At 26.6% G+C, this 23750-nt stretch overlaps 2 protein-coding genes across 3 annotated transcripts in view; one reads left to right on the top strand and one right to left on the bottom strand.

The window, feature by feature from the left end:
- Nucleotides 1–21: 21 nt before the first annotated feature.
- On the bottom strand, nt 22–13424 carry LOC129960213 (beta-glucuronidase-like). 2 transcript variants are annotated; one of them, XM_056073453.1, is made up of 12 exons: nt 12955–13419; nt 10411–10590; nt 10143–10318; nt 9731–9876; nt 8138–8337; nt 5424–5564; nt 5059–5231; nt 4155–4298; nt 3992–4076; nt 3163–3339; nt 2026–2164; nt 22–522 (listed from the first exon to the last, which is right to left on the bottom strand). In XM_056073453.1, the coding sequence occupies exons 1-12, from the start codon at nt 13141–13143 to the stop codon at nt 341–343; spliced, it is 1932 nt and encodes a 643-aa protein (XP_055929428.1). In that variant the 5' UTR covers nt 13144–13419; the 3' UTR covers nt 22–340. The 2 variants fall into 2 exon arrangements, with proteins under 2 accessions (XP_055929428.1, XP_055929437.1); XM_056073462.1 differs by lacking the exon at nt 4155–4298 and having other exon boundaries at nt 12955–13424.
- Nucleotides 13425–13551: 127 nt separating this feature from the next.
- The window catches only part of LOC129961953 (RNA polymerase II-associated protein 1-like), a 57122-nt gene continuing 46923 nt past the window's right edge, over nt 13552–23750 (top strand). The window contains exons 1-4 of the mRNA XM_056075602.1: nt 13552–13653; nt 20180–20354; nt 21633–21667; nt 23611–23697. Coding sequence (XP_055931577.1) covers nt 13648–13653; nt 20180–20354; nt 21633–21667; nt 23611–23697 — 303 coding nt within the window. The 5' untranslated portion in view covers nt 13552–13647. The remainder of the gene's footprint in view (nt 13654–20179; nt 20355–21632; nt 21668–23610; nt 23698–23750) is intronic.

Here is a 23750-nt window from a genome sequence, read left to right as displayed (position 1 = left end):
TTTTTCGAAATAAAAGATTTTAATTGTCTTTAATGTTAATTGCCTTTTTATTAGATGACTAAATTAATATTCTTCACTAAATGTTAAACTTTTTTTTTTAACAAATCGAGTTTCTTATTAAAAGTATTTCAATATAAAACTCATAAGATTGTATTAGTTACATTATACTTATGTAATTTTTATCCACATGGTAAATAATTAAACAAATGAAAAAAAGGAAAAAGATAGATTAAGTAGAAGTATAAAATAGTATACAAAATATATTTGTTTGATAGGATGATATATTATAATAGTTGATACATTTTGATTGAAGCATTCCTTTCAGAATGGATGATTTCCATTATACAGCATTTGAACACTGATAATCACTTAAACTTTGTGAATGTGGACAGTATGCTATACTGCCAACTATGGTGCGATTAACTAATGAGTGATAACGACACCTTAACAACTTTGCAGAAGCTTTTGGCTGTCTTTCTCTGGTAAAAATTCCTTTCTTGTTACCAACCACTCTCTGGATTTCTGCATAGAAAGATTTATAAATGAGATATAGTATGAACTGCTTTTCTAATCCACAAATAACAAAATTAACTTTCCAGGAATTTAAATTAACAATAACAAACCTTTCAAAATTTGTAATATATTCAAAATCTTAAAAATTTAATTCTAGTTTATTTTAATTTCATTTTTATTACAAATAATGCTAGATGTAAAAATTAATTTAAAGATAATAAATAACCAACGTGTAAAAAATTTACAAATAATAATATAAATAATATACAATAATAATAAAAAAATATTTGGCTTAAAAATAGTTGCTTATTCAGCGAATTAAAATTTTTAAAACCTTCTTTTTATGACTTGTAACACATTTTGAGACGCCTCAAAAATTTGTTTAATTATTATTATCATTATTTTTAGGTGACACTCTTATTTCCCTTTTCTCTTTCCAAATTTGCACATAATTCTCTTTCTTGTCTTTATACTCTTCATATTTGACTCATGAATTCATTACATTTAAAATCAAATATTTTTACACTTTAAAATTACTTATTCTACTGTTTGCTTGAATATTGTCATAATTCTTTTTGCAATGAGTGTTTGTTCTTTAATAATTACCCACAAACAATGAAATTGAAAAAAAATTTCTCAATAATGTCATGAGAAAGGTTTACTATCACCTTTACTAAAGATACATGGTCACTGCAAGGTTCTGAGTTGACAGCAGGTTAAGCTTCAATTTATTTGTACTCTTTTTCTTAAAAGTGAAAACAGATATTTCTGGTTGTTTAATTAGGATTACTGTCAACAATATTCCTCAGCTTATCATAATAAAATTTTAAAAATTTGCTATATCCTTGAAAGAAAGTTATTCTGGATTATTGTTACTATGATTGTTTTGGCAACATAGTAACATTTTCATCCAACAACTTTGGATGAAAAGAAACGATAATACAAAATTACTGCTCATGAGCACACTTGGCACAAAATGCATGCAATTTTCCCCTGATTTTTACAAATTTCTCTGAAATTCCAATTTAATCATCACCCTGTTTTACAAGGTTTTTAGTAAGAAAGAGTAGAAAACTATTTTTCATACACTATTAAGAATGTGCTATGAAATAAATAAAAGAAAGAAAAGAAAGCAAATTTCAGAAGATTTTTGATTAAAACCTGGAAATAACAGGGAAAATCAAACAGCAGAAATGCTGGCCACTCTGTTATAAATAGTTTTAGTTTCCAGTTATTTTAACTATCTTTCGACTGTCAGCCTTGCAACGCATTAAAAGTAGTTAGTATTTTTGAGGACATTATTTAAATATTACAGTAAGGATCCTTAAACTATGAGTCTCATATGGAGTTATATGGAACACCCTTTTAGAATAAAAACTATTATAATGCCTTCCTATTCCTTAGTATTTTTTAATATTTGTAAATAAATAAAGACACTTCATAAACTGTGAAAAAACAAAAAGACTAATACTTTTAAAGTCACATCTCTTAAATATTGTTGAACTAACTTACGTTGCAGAGTCAAAAAGTCAGCGAAGTTCCATATATGTTCTCCAACAAAAAATCCTTTTCTACGTAATATATCAAATGCCTTATGATGCAACATCATAAGTTCTGTTTGATAATCTTCTGTGAAGATAAAAGGTGGATCCTAAATAATTTTAAAGACAGGAATTTAGGATAAGTGCTTTCAATATTAGATAAAAAAAAATACTTAAAAGTAATTTAATTTTTAAAACAATACAAAAAGCATAATGGATATTTTATCATATTATTAGTAAAACAACGGAAAACAAAAAGTGGGCTTAATATTTTAAATTATAAACCCAATGAATTTGTATCATGTGGATATAAACTTTCTTTTCTTTGTTTCAATGTATTTAATTACTAGTAACTTTTTGGCAATATTTGTATTGGATATTTCAAAAGGTCGATAACAAACTTTAAAAAACAGCAAGAATTGTAGGAAATTTTTTATTTGTTAGTTAATTTATATATATATATATATATAAACATTGCATTGAGTAACTATTGAATTTATGTACATATTTCTAAACAAAAATGAAACTGTCAGAAAAAAAAAACCTTTTTATTTCCTTTTTTTAGAAACACAAACAATCTAGCACAATAAGTAGCTTGTAAATTTTGTATTTTGAGTGTTTGTGCAGATGAGGAATATCTGGAGGCACATAATTCATTAGCAGAATGAATATTCTTTAAAATTAGTTTTATTCATTTAACAGCTTATTGAGATTGTATGTTGTAACTGTTGAGTAACTTATGAGAATTTGAAATTTGACTTCTAAGATTTTAAATAAAATACTCTTAATTGTAAAGAAATTCAGACATTTAAATAGATCAATAAATTATTTTTTAAAAAATGAGAATAATGGAGCTTATTAAATTAAAACTAGAATGAAAAGCTGTTTCTTCAAGGAACAAGATATGAAAAAATTATTTCACTTACTAAAGAAATCAAAAAGGTTATATGAATAAATCTTGTATTAAAAAAAGAAAAGAAAATCTCTTCATAAACTTAAAAAAGAAATTATATAAAAACTTTTGGTCTTTATTACAAAATAAGATTGAAACAACTATAAAAATTGCATGAAAGTTTGTATTTAATAAAATAAAATGCTCTAGAATTACCATATGTAATCCAGCTATAGTATCTGCACCATATTCAGACATCATAATTGGTTTTTTATAAACATCATGAGCTTTAGACATAAAATTCACCAGTAAAGGGATAATGACTTCAGTAGATCCTACATCGCTGTACCATGCAAAATAATGGTTCAACATGACATAATCCAAATATTTTCCCTGAAATAATATAAATTGATACACCCATAATATATATATATATATATATATATATATATATAAAGTCTCATTAAACACACAAAAAAAATTCTAAGTTAGCAACAAAAGTATTTTGTTTTAAATTTACAATTTACAATTTGCTAAATAATTAAAACCTCTATGCACCATACAAAATTTACAACCAAACAAAAAATAAATATATAATCATTTGATTAAGATATACTTCATACATAATTGTAGCTATATTTTTAAAATCAAAGTAGAGGAAATTTTGCATGTGCATACGATTTTTTTTAAATTCATTTATTATAACCTACAACTATAATTTATGTATAATTAAATGTTAATTTTTAATTTCATTGGCAAATAACATTAATTTAATTTTTAAATTAAAAAAATGAAATAACATTTTCAATATTCTTTTTCATTAATACTGCAGAAAAAGAATTGGCAAATATTATTAATGCTTTTAAATTATTTAAGATGTAACTCTATGTGTAACACTTGAGAATAAGATTCTTTATAGCAGACGTTTTCAGTGTGCTAAAAGAAATTTAGCAATAAATTACTGAAACTACATAAATCTGCTACAGATATTTATGTGAAACAGCATGACATCATAGTTTAAAAACAAAACAAATACTATACTTACTGCTTTTTCTTTGTTGTAGTCAGCATTAATTGCAGCTGTTACTGGTCGTGTAGGATCAAGTGATTTTACTAATTCTGTAATTTCTCTAAAATAAATAAATAAAAAATTAATAACATGCAAAAAAAAATTATTAAAATGTAAAATACAACATTAAAATACACACTTGAAATATTTATCAGCACTTGCTTTAGCAGATGATGGCTCATTTGCTACTGACCATGCCACAACAGATGGGTGGTTTTTGTCTCTCCTAATTAATTCGTTTAAAACAGCTTTATGCTGGTTTAATAAATCTTCACTAAAGCTTCTAAAACACAGAAAAATGTAAAATTTTAAGAATGAGCTATATTTCTTATATCTACCAATAATAGGGAGAATATGTGTATGTATTGATGTCTTACTGGTCAGTTTGTTTGACCTAAAGGAATATATTTTGTAGGATGAGAATGCACATCTTGGAACAATTTGAATTTTAAAAATTTTAATCAGTTAAAAATTAAGTGTGGTTTTGGCAGTTTCCTTACAACAATATCTTAGAAAACATCATTTTATATAAAAAAAAAAAAAAAAAAAAAAAAAAAACTGTTTTAGAATTTTATATGTATATATTCTTTCAAACATTTTTTATTGCTCCATAAAATATTTATTTATCTTCAATTGTTGCAAATTATCCAAAGAGGAGTTAGGTTTATTATCTGCACAGTTTACAGAAGAAAGGGGAAGAAAAAAAAGGTTATGGTGCTATGAAAGGTTATATGCAATTAATGAGATAAATAACTGGATAGATCAGTTTTCAGTAATATTATGTTGCAGAGCCCATTAGGGAGACTCAAACACATAATAAATAGAACAAACATAAGGCTATAAAAATAACATAGTTTTAATATCTATCATGAATTTAAAAAAATGGGGAGGGGATGGGTAAGCTATGCTTATTGAAGTTATACATAAGAGGCCTACTGAAATTAAATACATTCATGGTGAACCAGACTGCTCACTAAAGGTGGATAGTAATATATAAATCCATAAACTGCTAATGAATCATTAAAACATTCAAACTTGTTTACGTTAAGCCAACAGCAGGGCATTCATCTATAACAACTATTCCTTGTGCATCAGCCTGATCCATTATTTCTTCAGCATATGGATAATGAGATGTACGAAATGAATTTGCACCAACCCACTGTATTAAGTTAAAATCTTTGATGATCAAAGGCATATCAAGTCCTTTACCTCGTATCTAAAAAACAAAACAAAGTATCTTTTATAAAAGGTCATTTAATTCTTTTATATATTCAGCATAAATGTAGCTTTTTTTCAATAATGATGATTCAGTATTCTTCCATACAAAATAAAAACATCAATACCACTTGTAAAGTCGTTTTATTTTCTTATTTGATTATGCATTTATTGTTTCTAAATCTTTACTTACATTAGAATCCTCATGCTTCCCAAATCCCATGAAGTAAAAGGGTTTCCCATTTATTAGGAACTGGTCTTTTGTTACTTTCACTGTTCGAATGCCAAAAGGTTGATAGTATTCATCAATAATATTTTTCCACTTTATTATCACCTGAAAAAGTAAAATCAACATACAATATTTAAGAAATATATATCGTTGCAAGCCTGTAAAGTAGCTTCCCAGCACGGTAAAATGAATCACTGGAAAGACCGTTTTACAATCAGCTCGGTAGGTGCTGATCGGATGCCACGTCAGTAAAATCAATGCTTGGCGACTTTTGCGACAAAATAGATATTTTGGAATTTTAACGATCTATTCAATAGGAACCAAAATACACTTGATTGATCCCAAACCTTTTCGGCCAGCCTCCCGGAAATTGAAAAAGGCCGACAGTCTCAAACTGCATTGAGTCAGTTGGAGTCGTAGTCAAGTATCGAGTCGTCGAGAGGATGACGAAGCAACTGCGGAATAGTAAGTCTACGCGTTGTGTGGAGTTCAAGTGTTTGCTGAATTGAGCTGTGTACCGAGTCCTATTGTTTATATAGAAGCAGGATCGTGTTGTTTGTGGAGTAGTGAGTTGGCCGTTGGATACAGCTAAAGCGAAGATACAGTGGAGAATTTCAGCCGTTTGGAGAGACCGTAGAGTGAAGCACCGAAGATTCCCTCTCCTGCTGAATTCTCTCTGGCCGCTTTGTGTGCTGTGGTCGATTACTACTTGTGTACTACTGTTTGCTGTCCTGTGTTCGTTTCGGCTGTATATTTCTCGTCTTTGTATTAGTGTCTTCGTGTTGAATAAACGTTGTCGTCGTTCGTTATTGTGGCCTGCTGATTGTTTTCACACCATACACCCACTATTTTACGGACTTAGTAAATAATAGTAGAATTGATGAAGTTCCGTAACAATATATATATATATTTACCATTCATAAACACTCAAATAAGATAAACAACAACCTATTAACAAAAAGAAATCAAACATGAATATAAGCTAAAAAAAAAAAAAAAAAAGAAGAAAAAAAAAAAAAACCTTCGTAAATAAATTTTGCTAAACATAAGCAACATGTAAAATATGTGTTTTTAAATGAACAATAAAATATTTACAAATACGCTTGAAATATTAAAAATATTGTACAGTTTTCAATACATTAAAGAAAACTGATTGCATTACATAAAAGAAAATTGGTTTGAAGAATGATAAAATTTGATTCCGTAAATGCAGAAATCTGCATTAGAAAAATTATATAATTCCCTGAATTAAATAAGATTTTTATTATGGAATAGTTAATTAATTCATAACTATTAATAAATCTCAATAAGGAAATGTTAAGAACATCATAAATTGAAGGGTTTGCTGCAAAAAGTATGTAGCCCCAACTTAGGAGAATTTGGAGTTACATGCACTATCATACAGTAAAAAAAAAAAAAAAAACTTGTTTTGTCTGGTGCCAGAAAAATATAACTCCAATCGTTAGTTATCATGTTACTCAAGCGATGGAACTGTCCGTTTCATTAGTTTGTTATAATATAGAGGTAGCTCCTTGAGTTACCGTCATCGATGCTGCCTATGGAAACATTGAAAAACGTGCAAGGAAGTTGTATGAGTACACTGGTATCATAGAGAAGACATTTGAGAAATTTATTGTTACTAAAGTTACCCAAGGAATGATTTTCAACTTCGTTGACCTATTAAAAGGTTTCTTCCTGAAAACTCCTTACATCATTTCTAATGGTTGCAAAAGTATTTATAATGAAATATAGTGTTTTTGCTTATGAAAAATCTCAAATTAATACAGGAAACATATTATGTAGAGAGAGTTTTGGACTGCTCTGTAAGAAGCCAGTAAGAATATTCCACATCCAAAACTTTACAAAATTAATGTTAAACAAGATTTAGCCATCTTACTCCCACTCCCTTCCATTTAAGAGCACAAAATACAAGGATGTGATGGAACTAGCTTGCAAATACATCCCATAAAATTATATGTAGTTTTACGATGGCCTACAACCTGACGACACAGTGGATGAGCCAACGTCACAGAGAGGGAGAGTGATGAGTAATTGGAATATAATTTGTTTGTTTTTGGAGACAAGTTGTCTGTATATTTTGTTAATTTATTAATAATATTATAATTTACTAATAAAATAATATTATAATAAAATGCATTCTTATTGTGAATTATTTTTCATAGAAATTGTTGGTTGCAAGAAAGAGGTAGCTCCGACATTCTAATATGTGCCACGTCATTTGAAAAATATATTTTTGAGTGAAAATGCTGTCATAATATGTAGAAATAATAAAGAAGATTGATCAAAAGAAAAATCTTCACCCAATTTGGAATTTAGAATTTTCAAACATTTTTTACGGCTTTCTGCAAACTTAAATAATTGCAACTACTACCTTTTTGCAGAAAACCCTTCATTTGCTGATATTTTAATTTGTTACACACACACACACACACATGCAGTATTTTCAAAATATATTTTAGAATAAAATTATTTATTATGAATTTAAAAGAAGCTTTAAAATTACCAATATGAAAAAAGATTAACCTATTAAAAGTATACATATGCAAAAAAAAAAAAAAAAAAAAAAAGAGTTCAGAAACTAAAAAAACATCTTAAAATTTAGAATCTTACTTATTTAAAATGAATAGAAAAGAATAATAATGTTGTCGATATCTTACATGCAATTTATATAAATATCCTGGATTTTGATGCATAGTATTTGGCCACCACAATTTGGGATTTTTAATAGTAATTACACCAGAACATCCAGTAACAGAAGCCACTACCTTTCCTCCTTTGTCTATGACTTCAATGCTGCATTCAGGATATAATGTCTGAGATGAGTTAATACTTGAAAAAACAGAATAGGACACAGAACCTAAAAAAAAAAAAAGAAACATTTTTCTTTCTTTTTTCCCTTTATTTTTAATATTCATGACATTTTGAAATTTCTAAAACTGTTCTTTGGGCCTCCCCCCCCCCCTCCCTATATAATTCACTGATCGTAGTTTCAAAAACCATTTTTGGAAATGATATAGTAAAGAGATAAATTAGATTTTAATCTATGGATTTGAGATTATTTTTGTACTGGAACATGCAATGCAAGTAGAATATTTAAAAAAAAAAAAACTTTACATTCAAATTGATTTTTAAAAGAATGGTTCTAAAGGTATTCGGAAGTATTTGAAATAAGTTTTGCATTATGTGTTTCTCAAAAGCATGACAGATTCTGCTTATCTTTTTAAATATATTCAATAAAAGTATTGTAATCACCAAAAATTTAGATATGAGATTTTGATGAATTTCCCATTTAGACTTCCCAGAGTTTGGAAAACAAGCTTTGGAGTTGAGTTCATGTGCCTTCAATAATTTCAAGATCAATGATTGAAATTAGGTAAGTTGTACACATACCAAAAGTATTAAACATTATATCAAATTAATCAACAATAAGAGGTGCTATACAAAAATTGATAATTAGTTGTTTCCATTGTGGAATAAAATTAAATGAAAATTGCACCATATTGTGGAAGTATGCAAAATTGTTAATTTGCAATTTTTAAAATATCAATAACAGATTATATCAATTTGAATGCAGTTTTAAATAATTTTAAAAGTTACTTTACTTCAAATGGACTATAAAGGACAAAACAGATAACATTTTTTTCTTTGATTGTGAAGATAAATTTGGACAAATTTTCTTTGAATATGATGGAAATTTTTTCTTTCATTGTAAAATAATTATAAAAATTAAAATAAAAACATTTTAAACAAAAGGCAACATTTTATTCAAGATTACATTTTTTAAGGCAGAAAAATTGTTCTTGCCCTTTAACTTTCAGTTTCACCTTAAAATTACACCTTCCACTTAAAAAAGAATGAAATACCAGTACAGACATTTTTTTTTTCTACATGAAATTGGTAGTTTTTCCTTTGTGTGTGTCACAATTAAAAAAAGAAAAAGAAATATTCTCTCTTTTATTAAATTATCAATAAAAGCAATACAATTATGAATTGAAGATATAACTGGAATATACCAGCAAATATCTTCCACATCATTATATTTCTATTAATGTGATTCTGTAATGATTAGTGCACAGAAACTATGAAATGATAAAAAAAAAGTTTTTTTTTATATAAATTTTTAAAAAAGAAAAGTATTTTTAACAAAATTATGTGTTGTAAACATCTCACAGAATTAAATGAAGAAATAAATTTACAGAACCCATATTCTAAATGATTTCATCATTCAAAATAATTTCAAATAAACTGACCTGTATTGTTAGAGATATCTGTGATTACCAGTATATCATCAATGTAAGCAACAGGCATGGCATACAAAAGCACAGATCTATGAATACCAGCATAGTTGAAAAAATCAAAACTTGTTCCCTGAACATAGAATCCAGGTGGATAAGGTCTTGAAATATAAATTATCAGGGTTATTAATAAATATTATTTTGAAGACCTCTATAACAGGCAAAACTAAAGTAGATTTAAATCAGTTACAAATCCTTTTTAATGATCAGAGTCTTTGCTAATTATAATTACAAAGAATAAAATATTGAAAATAAATTCATAAAGTAACATTATAATAATAACCACATATTCATAATCAGTAAAAATAAAAATAAATTTAAATAATTGACTAAAAAATGCTTACTAACAATAATAAAATATACATACCCATCTTTCTCATTTTTAAATGTTTTGCTTCCTTGAGGAATAGTTTTATCACTAAGAGTATTATTTAATGCAACAGTAATCCGATTTGGACCAGAGAAACTAAGGTATTGGGTAACTTCACTCTCAAAAGGCAAATGTCCTCCAGTGTGATTCATAACTTCTTGACCATTTATATACTATAGGGAGGAGGGGTGAAGGTATTAGTTATGAAATGAAAAACAATATTTTGTTAAAAAACATGTCAATTTCTATTTAGAAATTTACTTACAACTATAGTAAAATAATGGGCACTTTCAAACCTCAATACAATTCTTAAATTTTTGTTCCATCTTTGAGGCACATAAAATTCTCTATCATACCATGACCAACCAAGATAATCCCTGATAGTTTTGTTTTGAGTAATATCATTAAAGCTCGATGGCACTGGCATAGGAATAATTTCTCCAGTCTAAAAGTGAAAAAAAAAAAAAAAAAGCTTGTATTAGAATATTACAGCAAAATAAATAAGAAAAATAACTATAAAATAAACCATTAAAAGATTGGATGCCAATAAACCTATATAATTTTTAGTAGAAAAAATGCAAGAAATACAACTGCAAAACTGCTTATCTCCATCTCCCCATTACTAAATTACGAGAAAATCACAATAATATTGATTGTTTTTCCAAAAACATTGTTTGCTTATATATACATAAACTGTAATTTTGCAGATATGGGGAAGAAAAGAAAACACTTTTGGAATAAAATTCAATTTATTTTCCCAAGAAAATAGGGTAGAAGCAATAATAATTAAAAAAAAAACCCTTGCTTATATTACAACACAAAAGCAAAGTGTCAGAAATTTTCTCTTCAATGATTTTATTATAAGATTGAATTTCTTTGACACATGCCAACTTAGTAAAGGAAATCTTATGTGTCTTTAAATGAGTGCCATAGGCATTGGGATTTTTATCTTTCTGCTCATGAATGGGAAATTTCAAAACTATCAATTTTTGTGTGTTTATTATGAAATAACAACATTAACACCTTAAAAAAATTTTAAAAAAATGTGGGATTTAGATCAGGAATAAAGTGAAAATGTAAGAATAAAGTAACATTCTTCTTAAATGGGCTAATTTAACATGAAAATTAGGAAATCATTTAATATTAAAATTAGATTAAGAAATATCAATACATATATATATATACACACACACACATTCAGAATGCATCTTTAAAAAAAAGTATAGTTGACAAAGTTGTTTATAGTAAAAAACAAAAATAACTAATTCTAGATAATCAAGACTATTTTCCAATTAATGGGAAAATGATTGTCAAAAAAAAAAAAAAAAGCCTGTTTATATAATGGATAGTTTTTATTAATTTTTAAAAAATTCCAGATACACTTTATTATGCTCATAAATGAGTAAAACATATATGAGATTTCTATATTTAGAAAAAGAAATAAACAATTTAAATTTAGTACTATATGCATGATTCCAGATAAAACAGACAAAATTAAATCATATTCAGATGACAAATGAACAAGCACTCTATTTTCCAAAATTCCATATTTGTATTAGTTAAAGGATATCTTGTCTCATAACAGACTTAACATGTATCATGCTTAAGCATGATAGATTTCTAAAGAAATTAGGAAAACACATTAAAATAACTAAAAAATAATACTAAATTTATTTTACAAAATTTTGATTTTATTCTGGAATAAAAAGCAATTAATAAGAAGATAAAAAAAAGAATATGAAGAGTAGCTATCGTTTATTTGTTTAGAAATAAGGATTTAAAAGCATCCATCATTCCCTTTAAAAGCAAACAGTTCAAGAAATTATTAGAAAGGATCTTGATAATTGTTTAAATAATTTATATAATTCATGCCCTTATTTATATTAATGAGTAATTTATGAAGCTGATAGGTACGTCAAAATATTCTGAAATAGATAGTAGATTGAAGTCTTGAGGAGAAAAAAAAAAAAAGATGTGGGTTTGAAATTCATTTCAGAGATTTATGAAAATAATTACATAGATATAGATTCCTTTAATCGAAAATACTAACATTTTTATATACAAAAAACTGCACACATTTTATATTCTCATATTTAAAATTATTAATCTAAAATCTCAACATTTCTATTCACATTGCATACATTTTATATTCTCATATTTAAAATTTATTCTGTGCATATATAACTATTTATTTAAAAGAAGAATTGGAGTATGATGTTCATACTGACTTTTTTTAAACTTTAAAATAATAAATTAAAAAGAAAAATATTCAAAATTTATTTCATGAAATAGGACTTAAATTAGGTATTAACTTTTTGCAGTTGGTTATTATTATTTTTTAAATAAAAATAATAATAACCAACTACAAAAAAGTAAAGGAAGAAGCTTTTCAGGACTTTTGGATAACTGCCATGGGTTCTTACCAAGTAGTAAAGAGAAAATATCATTAAGAATTATTACCATGAAATCTTATATAAGGGGGAGGTAAGGACTGATAATGAGTATCATTTAAAAACAGAGTAAGAAACTAAAAATATAAATCAAAAGCCTTGGCTTCCACAGAGAAAAGTTTCAATATATGTATATATATATATATATTTCTATTAAAATTAACCGAGTTTGAAACTTTAGTCTCTTGATCATCCAATACATTTTTATAAAGTCAATATTCTTGCACCAAAGTTTAATAGAATATAGGCCAAATTAATGGTTTTATACATAAAAATAACTAAAATCAATATCTGTGAGAAAGAACTAATAAAAACAAATGGAGTTAAATATGAATTTGAAGTTTAATATGAAATAATACTTCATAAAGAGGAGCTTTGAACCACTGTTCTCTGAATCCAGCATTCTGATCATCTTGAGAGCAAATTCTAAAATTCCAAACGTCATTTAAAAGTTTAATTTCGCGAGTTAAGGATTCTCTAGGAAACAAACTTTTAACTTCTCTACAAATTAGTAATGAGAAGAATAATATAAAAAGATTACGAGCCATATCGATCTAAAAACTTAAATTTAGATTCTGACTGTAGAAACTATATTGATTGTAGTGAATAGTGGCAGATCCTTAAGTACAGATTTTGATAATCAACTGTATCTTGTGATAGCACAAGTGATACTGTCAAGCACTGTCAAGTGATAGCACATTTCAAAATATTTACTTTCACCGCTAAAATCTTATGACAAGACATTAACTGCAAACTGCACAATTATGCTCCTATTTATCAGAATGTTATAATAGGAAATTTCAATTTCACTGATATAAAAATTATAAATTAATGTGAAAATTAATGAAAAATTGCTAATATGCAGTCAGACTTCACTAAAACGAAAACATGGTGAATTTAAAGACTTTAGGTTTTTATTTGTTGGCATCAGCACTGCATAATTAATTTCGTCATTTCGAGAGTTTAGTAAGTTTGAAAACAGTGCGGTGTTGATGTTTGTGAGAATTATGTGAGACTTGAATTGTTGTGCTCGCTTTGTAAGAATTTAAATTATGGAGGTAAATTCGCTTAAGCTATACCATTGTTTATTACGAAACAATTATAGTAATCTTCCAGCAGGAGGTTTACTTTAATTGGAGGATTTCTTAATTTCAAAAAAATAAACTTCAGATGTATATTTTAATGATCACAGTATACAATGCTTACGATTTGCCTATAGTTGAACATTTCTAATTCTGTTGATTATTTTTAGCGTTGTGTTTGCGTAATATGAAAGTAGATAGTGGCCTATTTAGAAAGTTTTAGATATTCCTTTCATTTCCCATTATCAATGATATATATATAATTTGTTGTTGATCGTGCTTCATTTCTACTTCATTGAATCTTATATCTAATCAAATAATAATAATAAATAATATATTTTTAATTTTGCTGCAGTTTGTGTCATTTTCAAATAATTTATTTATTGAAATTTACTAGTACCATTCATATTTTAAATTAATTTTCTTCTGATGAATTATGGAAGCATTTGATGTGACTAAGAAAATTAAGTTAGGAATTTGAAGATGTCATCTATAATATATTTGCAAGTGTTTTGAAATTGAAGAAAATGTATCTTAAAAAGAAAATATTATTTATAATGACTATGATTTAAAAGAATATGATTTTTTGAAAAATGCTCTTTAGTAGAATGTTAATTTTTAATGATACATTTATTTAAAACCATAACTTACAATTTTGTTTTAAAAGGTGGGACATTTTTAACTAATTATATCTACATGAATTTTAGTTTATGGATCTTTTAAAGATTTAAAGTGTTTCAGCTTTTCTATGTATATGTAGGTAGTATGATTGTAACAGTATTAACAATAAATACTAAAAAAATATTTTTATGAGATATAAAACATATATAGTAGATTTACCTGAGTTTGTAGTAACAGAAATAAACTTAGGAATCTATGACATTTAATTAAAACTTTATTCTAGAAACCATTCCCTCAATTGTTTGAAAAATTCTTATTTATAAATGAAATATTTTAAAGTTATATGTAAAAATTTATTTATACTAAATTAATTAAAATATCGAATATTGTATCATTCTTTTTATATTTTACATTTTAGAGTACTTTTTAAATATTTATATATGTGAACTCTAAATATATACAGTAAAACCTGCCTAATTAGCATAATTTGTTCTCAAGTTTTATTCATAACTCAAAATTTTCATTAAATTAAACAATTTTTTTCCTTAGGAATTCATATAAAATAGGATGATGTGTTCATTCCAAAAAGATACTTAAACAAATTTATAATAATGTAATTGGTTGTTTATTCCGCATGCTTTTTTTTTCAAGAAAATTATGTAAATGCTTTATTTTTGGCTATGCTTCAAAATTTGGCAAAAATGGGAGACATTATTATCATTAAATATGTTTAGCATCATAGCTACTGCTTTATCAGGGTAATGTTTCTCAACATATGATGTAATAATTTCTCTTTTTTTCTGCATCTCCCCTATTTCACTGAAAGGTTGTTATGCTGATGCATCCATTCTTGTTATTCTCTTGACAAATCTCCTCAGCTTTTTGTTCTGACATAGAAACTTCTTCCACGAGCTCATTAATTCTTCCCTCAGGTCCAAAATCTTGTTTAGAGATAAAATTTTGTTGATTAAGACTCCACAGGCACTTGCTCAAACCTCTTGGAGTTGTGTTTGACAGTGTCATCTAACCAAAACTTCATCCATTTAGTTATAAAAGTTCTATTCAAACAAGTGCTCAATATAGACTAATACAGGCCAGTTCAACTAGTCATCTTACAATGTCTCCTTCCTTGCCTTTCGTTCTCTGAAAAATTGCTTGTTACACAAGTCACTTATTTATATTTTGTTTTGCTCATTACTGATTCACTCACTCTGTGAGATACTCATTAAGCTAGGTTAGGTGTGTGTGTGTGTGTGTATATATATATATATTTATGTAAATAAAATTTTTCCTCAAAGTCCTTTAAATAGAAAAATATTTTTCTTCTATTTTTTAGTGTTATTAATTTCAGTAATATTGAATTTTTCTTTCAAAATTAGATAGTAACTCATTAAAAAAAATGTTATTTTTTTTTCTGCTAAAAATTATTTTAACATCATTTTCACCATGAATGCTTTAAGGAGCAATAAATATTTTCTATATCATATCACATAAATAGACATTAAAAAAATTGTTAAACTTGTCTGAAAATATAAAATTCAGCTAGTGTTAAAGTTACTTTATTTTTTTCATTAAAAAAGTCTGACATATTTTATGCACCATTTTTTGAACATGATTTTATCATTTTCACCAAATCTTAAGAAAAAAATTATTTAAAAAAAATCCTTTAATTATCTGATTATTAATTAATTTAAAGTGCACACACACACACACACATATATATTTCCTAAAGAAAATTTTAAAAGTTCAGTGATACTATAAAGTTAAATACTACAAGTAATATTTTAAATATTTTACTGATTTCTACAGCAATTTAAATCTTATTGCAGAAGTTTTAGAGAATGATATTATCTCTGTTTGAAATTGAAGTGAAAAATTTAACTTCATGACATTTCAGCCATTTATTATATATTTCTCTAATGTTATATTTGTTTTCATTATTATTAACTAAGAAAGGCTAAGCAAAAATCAGCTTATTAATTTAGTCTGAATATATATAACAATTTAACTTTAATGCTGTTTCCCCTAGACTCTATGTGATTAGAATCAGAGAACAGTTTTTTCATTATAGTATAATTTGTTCTCATGCACCCACTGAAGACAAGTCAGACGATGAAAAAGAAAACTTCTATGAAGAGCTAGATAGAGTCTTTAATGAAAATTAATTATTGTAAATCTTAATGCTAAGGTTGGAAAGGAAAAAGGAATTTTATTCAGTTATAGGTTGACACAGTCTACATGATAATGGATTGAGATTAATTAATTTTGCCATGTCCCTTAATATGATCATTAGGAGTACTTGCTTTCCCCATAACAATATTCACAAAGTAACTTGGAGAGCATCAGATGGATCATCTGCCAATCAAATAGATCATGTGCTTATTGATGTAAGACATTATTCTAACTTATTGGATATTTGAACTTACAGAGGTGCTTATATTGGCTGATCATTTTTTTGTGATTGCCAAACTAAGAGAGAGAATATCTATTACAAAAAATAAAAAAAGTATAATCTTACAGGAGTTTAACTGTGATAAATTAAAATTAATAGATATTAAAACAAAATATATTAAGGTATTGAAACTGCATTTACTAATACACATTTTGAGAATGATTCAGCTGAGACGAATTGGATTCAGTTGAAAGAAAACATATGCAGCGTTGCTGATGGCATTATTGGTAAAAAGAAAAAGAGCTCAAATAAGGATTGGTTTGATGATGCGTGTGCTGCAGCTACGAATATTAAAAACATTGCTTACATGAGAATGATTTATATGAACCCTAGATTTAGTGCTGATGAATATAGACAACACAAAAGGGAAGAAAAAAGACTATATAAGAGCAAGAAAAAAAGCTTTTGAGGAAGAAGACTTTAAAGATATTGAGTCCCTGAAGACAATCAATAAAAGCAGAACTTTCTATAGGAGAATTAATGGAAGTCACATGGATTTTAAACAAACATCAAACCTCTGCAAAAGTAAGGATGGTCTAATTTTGACTGACAAATAGGTTATTGTTAACAAATAGAGTGAACATTTCCATGAAATATTCAATCAACATGATCGACCCTGCAGTTCTGAAATTGTTTCTGAAAACCAAAATAGTGAAGAAGTACCTCCACCTGAACTTGAGGAAATTGAAACTGCTATAAAAAAATTAAAAAACAACAAAGTAACTGGGCATGACTGCATTGAAGCTGAGCTATTGAAATGTCATGGACCCGTACTTCTAAAGTTGATTTGTAATTTTATTACTGATATCTGGAAAGCTGAAATACTGCCTTCTGATTGTAACACAAGCATTATATGCCCAATATATAAAAAAATGTCATTCAACGGTTTGTTCTAATTATGGAGGCATCAGTTGATTATGTGTCACTTATAAAATTTTGTCTAATATCTTATGCAAATGACTTGCACAGTATAAAGACCCCCAAATTGGGAGTTATTAATATGTTTTTCACAAAGGAAAATCTACTAAAGATCAGATTTTTGCATTTAAGCAAATTCTGGAAAAGACCAGATAATTTGGTATTGCTACACGTCATCTTTTTATAGACTTCAAAGAAGCTTTTGATAGTATTAATAGAAATCACTTGTATGAAGCTCTGGCTGAATTTCAAATACTGCCTAAACTAATCAAACTTGTAGTTGCAAGGTCGAATTCTTAGGATCTTTATCAGAAGAAATTAGTGTCAATAATGGTGTCCTGTCCGGGTGATTCTTTATCTTGTCTTCTTTTTAACATTGCTTTAGAGAAAGTCACAAGAGATTCAGGAATTAATATCAGAGGCAATATATATTCTCAAAATCAACACAAATTTTGGCCTATGCGGACAATATTGACATCATTTTAAGAACTGTTTCCACATTAAAAGATGCTTTTCTTTCATTAGAACATGCAGCTAACAGCATAGGACTTATCATAAGCAGCGAAAAGACCAAATATATGCCTGCACAAAGTAATGGAACCTCACATGAATCCCATCTAGAAATTGGTTCTCACAAATTTCAGGTTGTCCAAAGTTTTAGTTCTATAGTTACTGATGACAATAGCATAGTCAAAAAGATTCAAGGTCGTCTAATGAATGCAAATAAAGTCTTTTATTGACTAAAACATTTTTTTAAATCCTAACTACTATCAAGAAATACAAAATTTTTACTATATAAAACCATAATTAGACCAATATTTATCTATGACTCAGAGACCTGGACCCTGACTAAAGCCGGAGAAAATAAAATAGCCATTTTTGTAAGAAAAACTCTGTGAGCCATTCTTGGTGGGATAGAAATCAACAATGTCTGGAGAAGATATAACTTTGAACTATATAAAATCTATAGAGAGCCAGATATTATAAAGTTCATAAAAATAAATAGGACAAATTGGGTGGCTCATATATTTGAATGGATGATGATTCCATATTTAAAAAAAAAAATTCTTTAACAAGTAGGAAAAGGGGTAGACCCAAAATGAAATGGATGGAGTCAGTGGAGACAGATTTCCTGGGTATACAGGAAAGAGACTGGCACATATGTGTCAAAAATAGAATGCAGTGGAACATAATTCAGAGGAAGGCACTGGGTTATCTAGCCAAATATGATGATGACATATAACAATTAAAAAAAGTAGTGTTTGGAGAAGATATAACTTTGAACTATATAAAATCTATAGAGAGCCAGATGTTATAAAGTTCATAAAAATAAATCGGACGAATTGGGTGGCTCATATATTTGAATGGATGATGATTCCATATTAAAAAAAAAATTCTTTTACATAATTCTTTAACAAGTAAGGGGTAGACCCAAAATAAAATGGATGGAGTCAGTGGAGATAGATTTCCTGGGTATCCAGGAAAGAAACTGGCACATATGTGTCAAAAATAGAATGCAGTGGAACATAATTCAGAGTAAGGCACTGGCCTATTCTGGGCTATCTAGCGAAATATGATGATGATATATAACAATTAAAAAAGTAGTATAGGTAAAAAGAATTATTGTTTAAATTGCATCACGTGGACTATGAAAGTCTGCTTCATTATAAACCTTCATAGATCAAATATATTGTTTAGTATATATATATATATATATATATATATATATATATATATAGGGTCAGTGTGAATGATCGGTTATTGTTAATTATGACAGCTAGTGTTAATGTATACATACATACATGTGTGTATTGTATGTATCATATGTCTTATATGTAATTTACTTATATTTTGTCATGTGAAATAAACAGTTTTTAAACTCATATCTTGCCAAATCCAAAGTATTTAATTTCTTTGAAAGTACTGTAAAGTAATGAAAGAATTGGTCTAAATTATATTCTTCAAACCGGGAATTTTTTTCTTTATAATTTTAGTTGTTGAAAGTTAATGATATTTCTATATATTGGTATCAGTAGGCTAGAAAAATATGATTCAAACCTCGATATTATTCAAAAAGACAAATCCTCATATCTTGTAATGATCTTAATCAATTTTGGGAGGAGTGTAAAGTTAATGCAAACATCCCTTTTATTGATAATTGGTAATTAATATTTTTATGTAAGTACATTGTACAAAGATTTTTTTTCATTGTTGACACTTTTTTTAAAATTTTTACTACTTTCAATTCATTTGTGGGAAAAAACAAAACAATAAAATATTGTGTTTTATTCAATAAACATGATTTGCAAACAAATGGTCAGTATTAGAAAAGGAACAAGATAATTCATCTTCTGAGCAAATGGACTGTTCAATCCTAAAACAAATCCTTTAAGATTTTTTTAGGATTCATGTTTAAACAAAATTGTATTATTGCACTATCATTAAAATCAGTTATAGTTGAATTAAAGTTATTTTCTGTCTTTGATTTATTCATAACATGTTATTCAATAGAATCTGAAAAGGCCTACAAGAGAAGAAACTGATGAAGATTTAATTCAACAACAAGAGCTATTTTTAAAGAATAAAAGTAAACCTATTGTAAATGTTGCCAGGAAGTACAAACAGGAAAGTTTTCAACAAAAACAAAGTGCTCAGGATCCAGTTACTACAGAAGAAGATAATTTAGGTGAATAATTTAATGCAATTTTTTTCTTTTAATCTTTTAAAGTTAAATTATTGTATAAAGGCTTTCACTTCATGGCAAAAATGATGAAGTTTACTGATTTTTCTTTTGTCAGATAATTAAAGTTATTAGAATGAAAAATAACTAACAATGATGCATATATATATATATTAGGAAAAACCGAAGAATCAAGTCCTGACCATTAGTTCAGTTTCACCAATTTTTCATTTCATAAGAAAGATCTTGTGGGCACGATATATCATCAGTGATTCCCTACAACCTCTTATTTTTTAGAAAAATATTGGGGAGGGGGATCAAATCAGCGATCCCCATTCTCAGCTACAGTGTCAATATTGCAAGCTTTTATTTATATGAAAGTTCATTAATTCCAGATAAATCATTAATGATCAGCTGTTCCTCACATCGATTTCTGAGAGAAATCTCAAAAGCACTTTCTCATCAGGAGAACAAACAACATTCTCAGTTTTCTTTCAGTTTCGCAACACGGTTACTAATTTTATCAGCTTATATTTCAGCATCAAATGTTCAGTATACTCTTGATGCCTAGATATACCATCCATGATTAATCCCTTATCCATTCTCCAATCAAAGAAATACCACTAAATAAAAATTCGCAGAATTCCCAAATTCAACAGCTAGAACATTTTTTTCTAGCCATTTTTTTTTCTCTTTCCAGATGTAACTAGCTAGTCAGAATGTTTTATGTTTATAGTGTAAATATGATTTTAAATAAACCTTTCTTTTGTTATAATGAGATGTATATCAGAGTTAATTGACAAGACTAAATTAAAATTATTAATGTAGTAGGCAAACAACTGGTTGCCAAATGCAGCTATCTAAAACAAATAATTTTCTTTCTTCCTATAACTTCAGTTGAATTTTTATTTCAATCTGAAATATATTAACAGTAAATGAGTAACTTTTCAATCTTTATTTTTTTTAAAAAGTACATAGATTTAAATGAACTTGTCACTCTTGAAAATAATACTAATAAAAAAAAAGAATGAAATTTTAAATAATATTTCATATGCATTCATGAATTTCGGGAAATTTACTCCTCTATGAGAATTTTTTTTTAAATTATTAATTCTGTTATATAACGGAAGAAAATTCATAAAAGTTATATATTTAAAGTACAATATCACTTTAATAAATGAAAAATAATGAACTGTTTTGAAAGTGTTTGTACATCGAAGAATTATTTACAATTTCATGTTTTAAGTATATACATATTTATATATGAATAAATTGCTTTTTCAGTGATTCAGGAGAAAGATGTAGTTTTTGATGTAATGGTACGTAAAATGTTTTAATTCTTTCTTCTTTTTTTTTTTCCCCATTTATATATATATATTGGCTTATTTTTTAATTTTTTCTGGCCTGGTAGATAAACACACACACACACAAAATGTCTAATTTTAAAATTTTCTTTAATAAAAATCCATTTTGAAACCTAAAATTATTACTGGAAAAATAGCATCTCACTTCTTTTTAGAATTGTAGATATTGGTATAATGAAAAGTTCATCAAGATTATAAATGAAACAAAATCAATTGATCATATATTCATCCTTTGTCCTTGAAGTGTTAATTAATAATGCTGCATATAATTCAAATTTATGGAATTATATGCAAATGGATGTTTAAAATGTATCTTCATATTGCAATGTTGTCTACTTAACATCTCATTTTTGCCTATGTAACGGTATAGAACATGCAGTATCCCTTTATGTGTGAAGCAAATAGATACTGTTATACGTTTCAGTCGATTTCCTTCGAAGTAATTAACCATCTCCATTTTTAGCATGTTTCTTTTTTTAATTACATTTTGATAAATATTTTAATATTTAATTATTATAAATATTTATTTTTTGTTTATTAATATGATATTTCAATTTTTAGATTGTATCGGAATATTTTCTTTCTTACTTTACCTTTATTAGATTTATTTCATACATATTCCACAAAATAATATTTTAAAATTGTATTTTCTTAATGTTTTAATGATTTAAATTCCTTAGAATATGAGTGAAACAAATTTATGAAACTAAGATATTCATAATTATTTTTACTGTAATAAAAATTACATAATCTCTGAAGATTTTCTTATAAACCAATTACTCTGGACAGGTGGTGACCTTAAATATACTTTTCTTCCCAAAGTATAAGTTAATTTTAAAAAAAACACACACACACACTCTATATTAAAATCTATTTTTAGACCTCTAACATGTTTTATACATGATTTTTCAAAAAATTTAGTAGACTGAGCTAGAAAAGGTTAAAGATTCTTTCCTAATATGTATGTATTTGAACTTCCATCATCTTTAAGGAGTACAGTTCAGCTTTTTTGCATCAAACTCCCTCAATATTCTCAACTATTACAAAGTGCATTAACAAATTAAAGCCATGTACTTTTGTTTCAAAAACTTAGTAATAATTTAATACTTGATGAAATTAACTTTCTATTATCGCTAGTAGTTTTATGCTGAAATGCTCTTTAAAGAGTTATATATATATATATATATATATAAAAAAGAAATTTCTTTTAGCTATATATGCTAGCTGTATCAAAATAATTGATTAATTATGGTTTATTTATGATGTTTCAGTATTCATTGAGCTTTCAGTATTTATTATATTTAACTTCACATTTTTCTTCTAGTTAAGAAATGTGTATATTTTTTCTTATCATTTTCGTACCATTAGTGCAATGTCATGAAAAATTTATTTGCTTGTAAATCTCATTCCATTTTATAATTTTTACCTATTATTAATAAATTGTAAGAAGATATTTATACTTTCTTAATTAATATTTTATTCTATATTTGTTCTATAACCTAAATCTTTATATGATGAAATTAGAAGTTATATCCCAAAGAAAACTCTAAAAGCTCAAATCTATTATTTTAATATGCTGATATATATTTTTTAAATTTTCATTGCTTTTGATAACTTTGAAACAAGAATAAAAAAGTTTAACATATTTCAGAGCAGTGAACTAATTCTGTGAACAATTTTTACAGCTAGATGCTATTAAACTCTATATCTATAAATATATTTTTATAATGAAATACTGATAGTTGCTTGATATAATATTTAATAGATTTCATATATTTTTCATCATATTTAAAATTTGCAAATGTTAGAAATAAGTGTAAAATATAATTCATTCTATATATTGTTTGAAATAATTATTCAGGTCTTACTTTTGACATGGCAATATTGTTTTAATTTAGGAACGAGATATATCTCTCTTGAAGCCATTTACTTTTGAAACTCCTGTTGATCCATCTATTTCAGTAGATGATCTAATGAATAAAAAGGTGAAATATTCTTAGGTATTTCTTTTAAATGAAATGAATATCTGTTTATATTA

Source organism: Argiope bruennichi, chromosome 2 (genome assembly GCF_947563725.1).
Source record: "Argiope bruennichi chromosome 2, qqArgBrue1.1, whole genome shotgun sequence".
Taxonomy (NCBI): domain Eukaryota; kingdom Metazoa; phylum Arthropoda; class Arachnida; order Araneae; family Araneidae; genus Argiope; species Argiope bruennichi.
This window is presented reverse-complemented; position numbering and strand designations above follow the sequence as displayed.

Bases quoted from the DNA above. Each gene is read 5' to 3' on its own strand.
- LOC129960213 (XM_056073453.1), bottom strand. From the start codon at position 13,143: ATGGCTCGTAATCTTTTTATATTATTCTTCTCATTACTAATTTGTAGA. The intron at 10,591-12,954 runs GTATTATTTCAT...TTTCACTTTTAG, and splicing joins TCAAAGCTCCTCTTTATGAA to ACTGGAGAAATTATTCCTAT. The intron at 10,319-10,410 runs GTAAGTAAATTT...TCCTCCCTATAG, and splicing joins CCCATTATTTTACTATAGTT to TATATAAATGGTCAAGAAGT.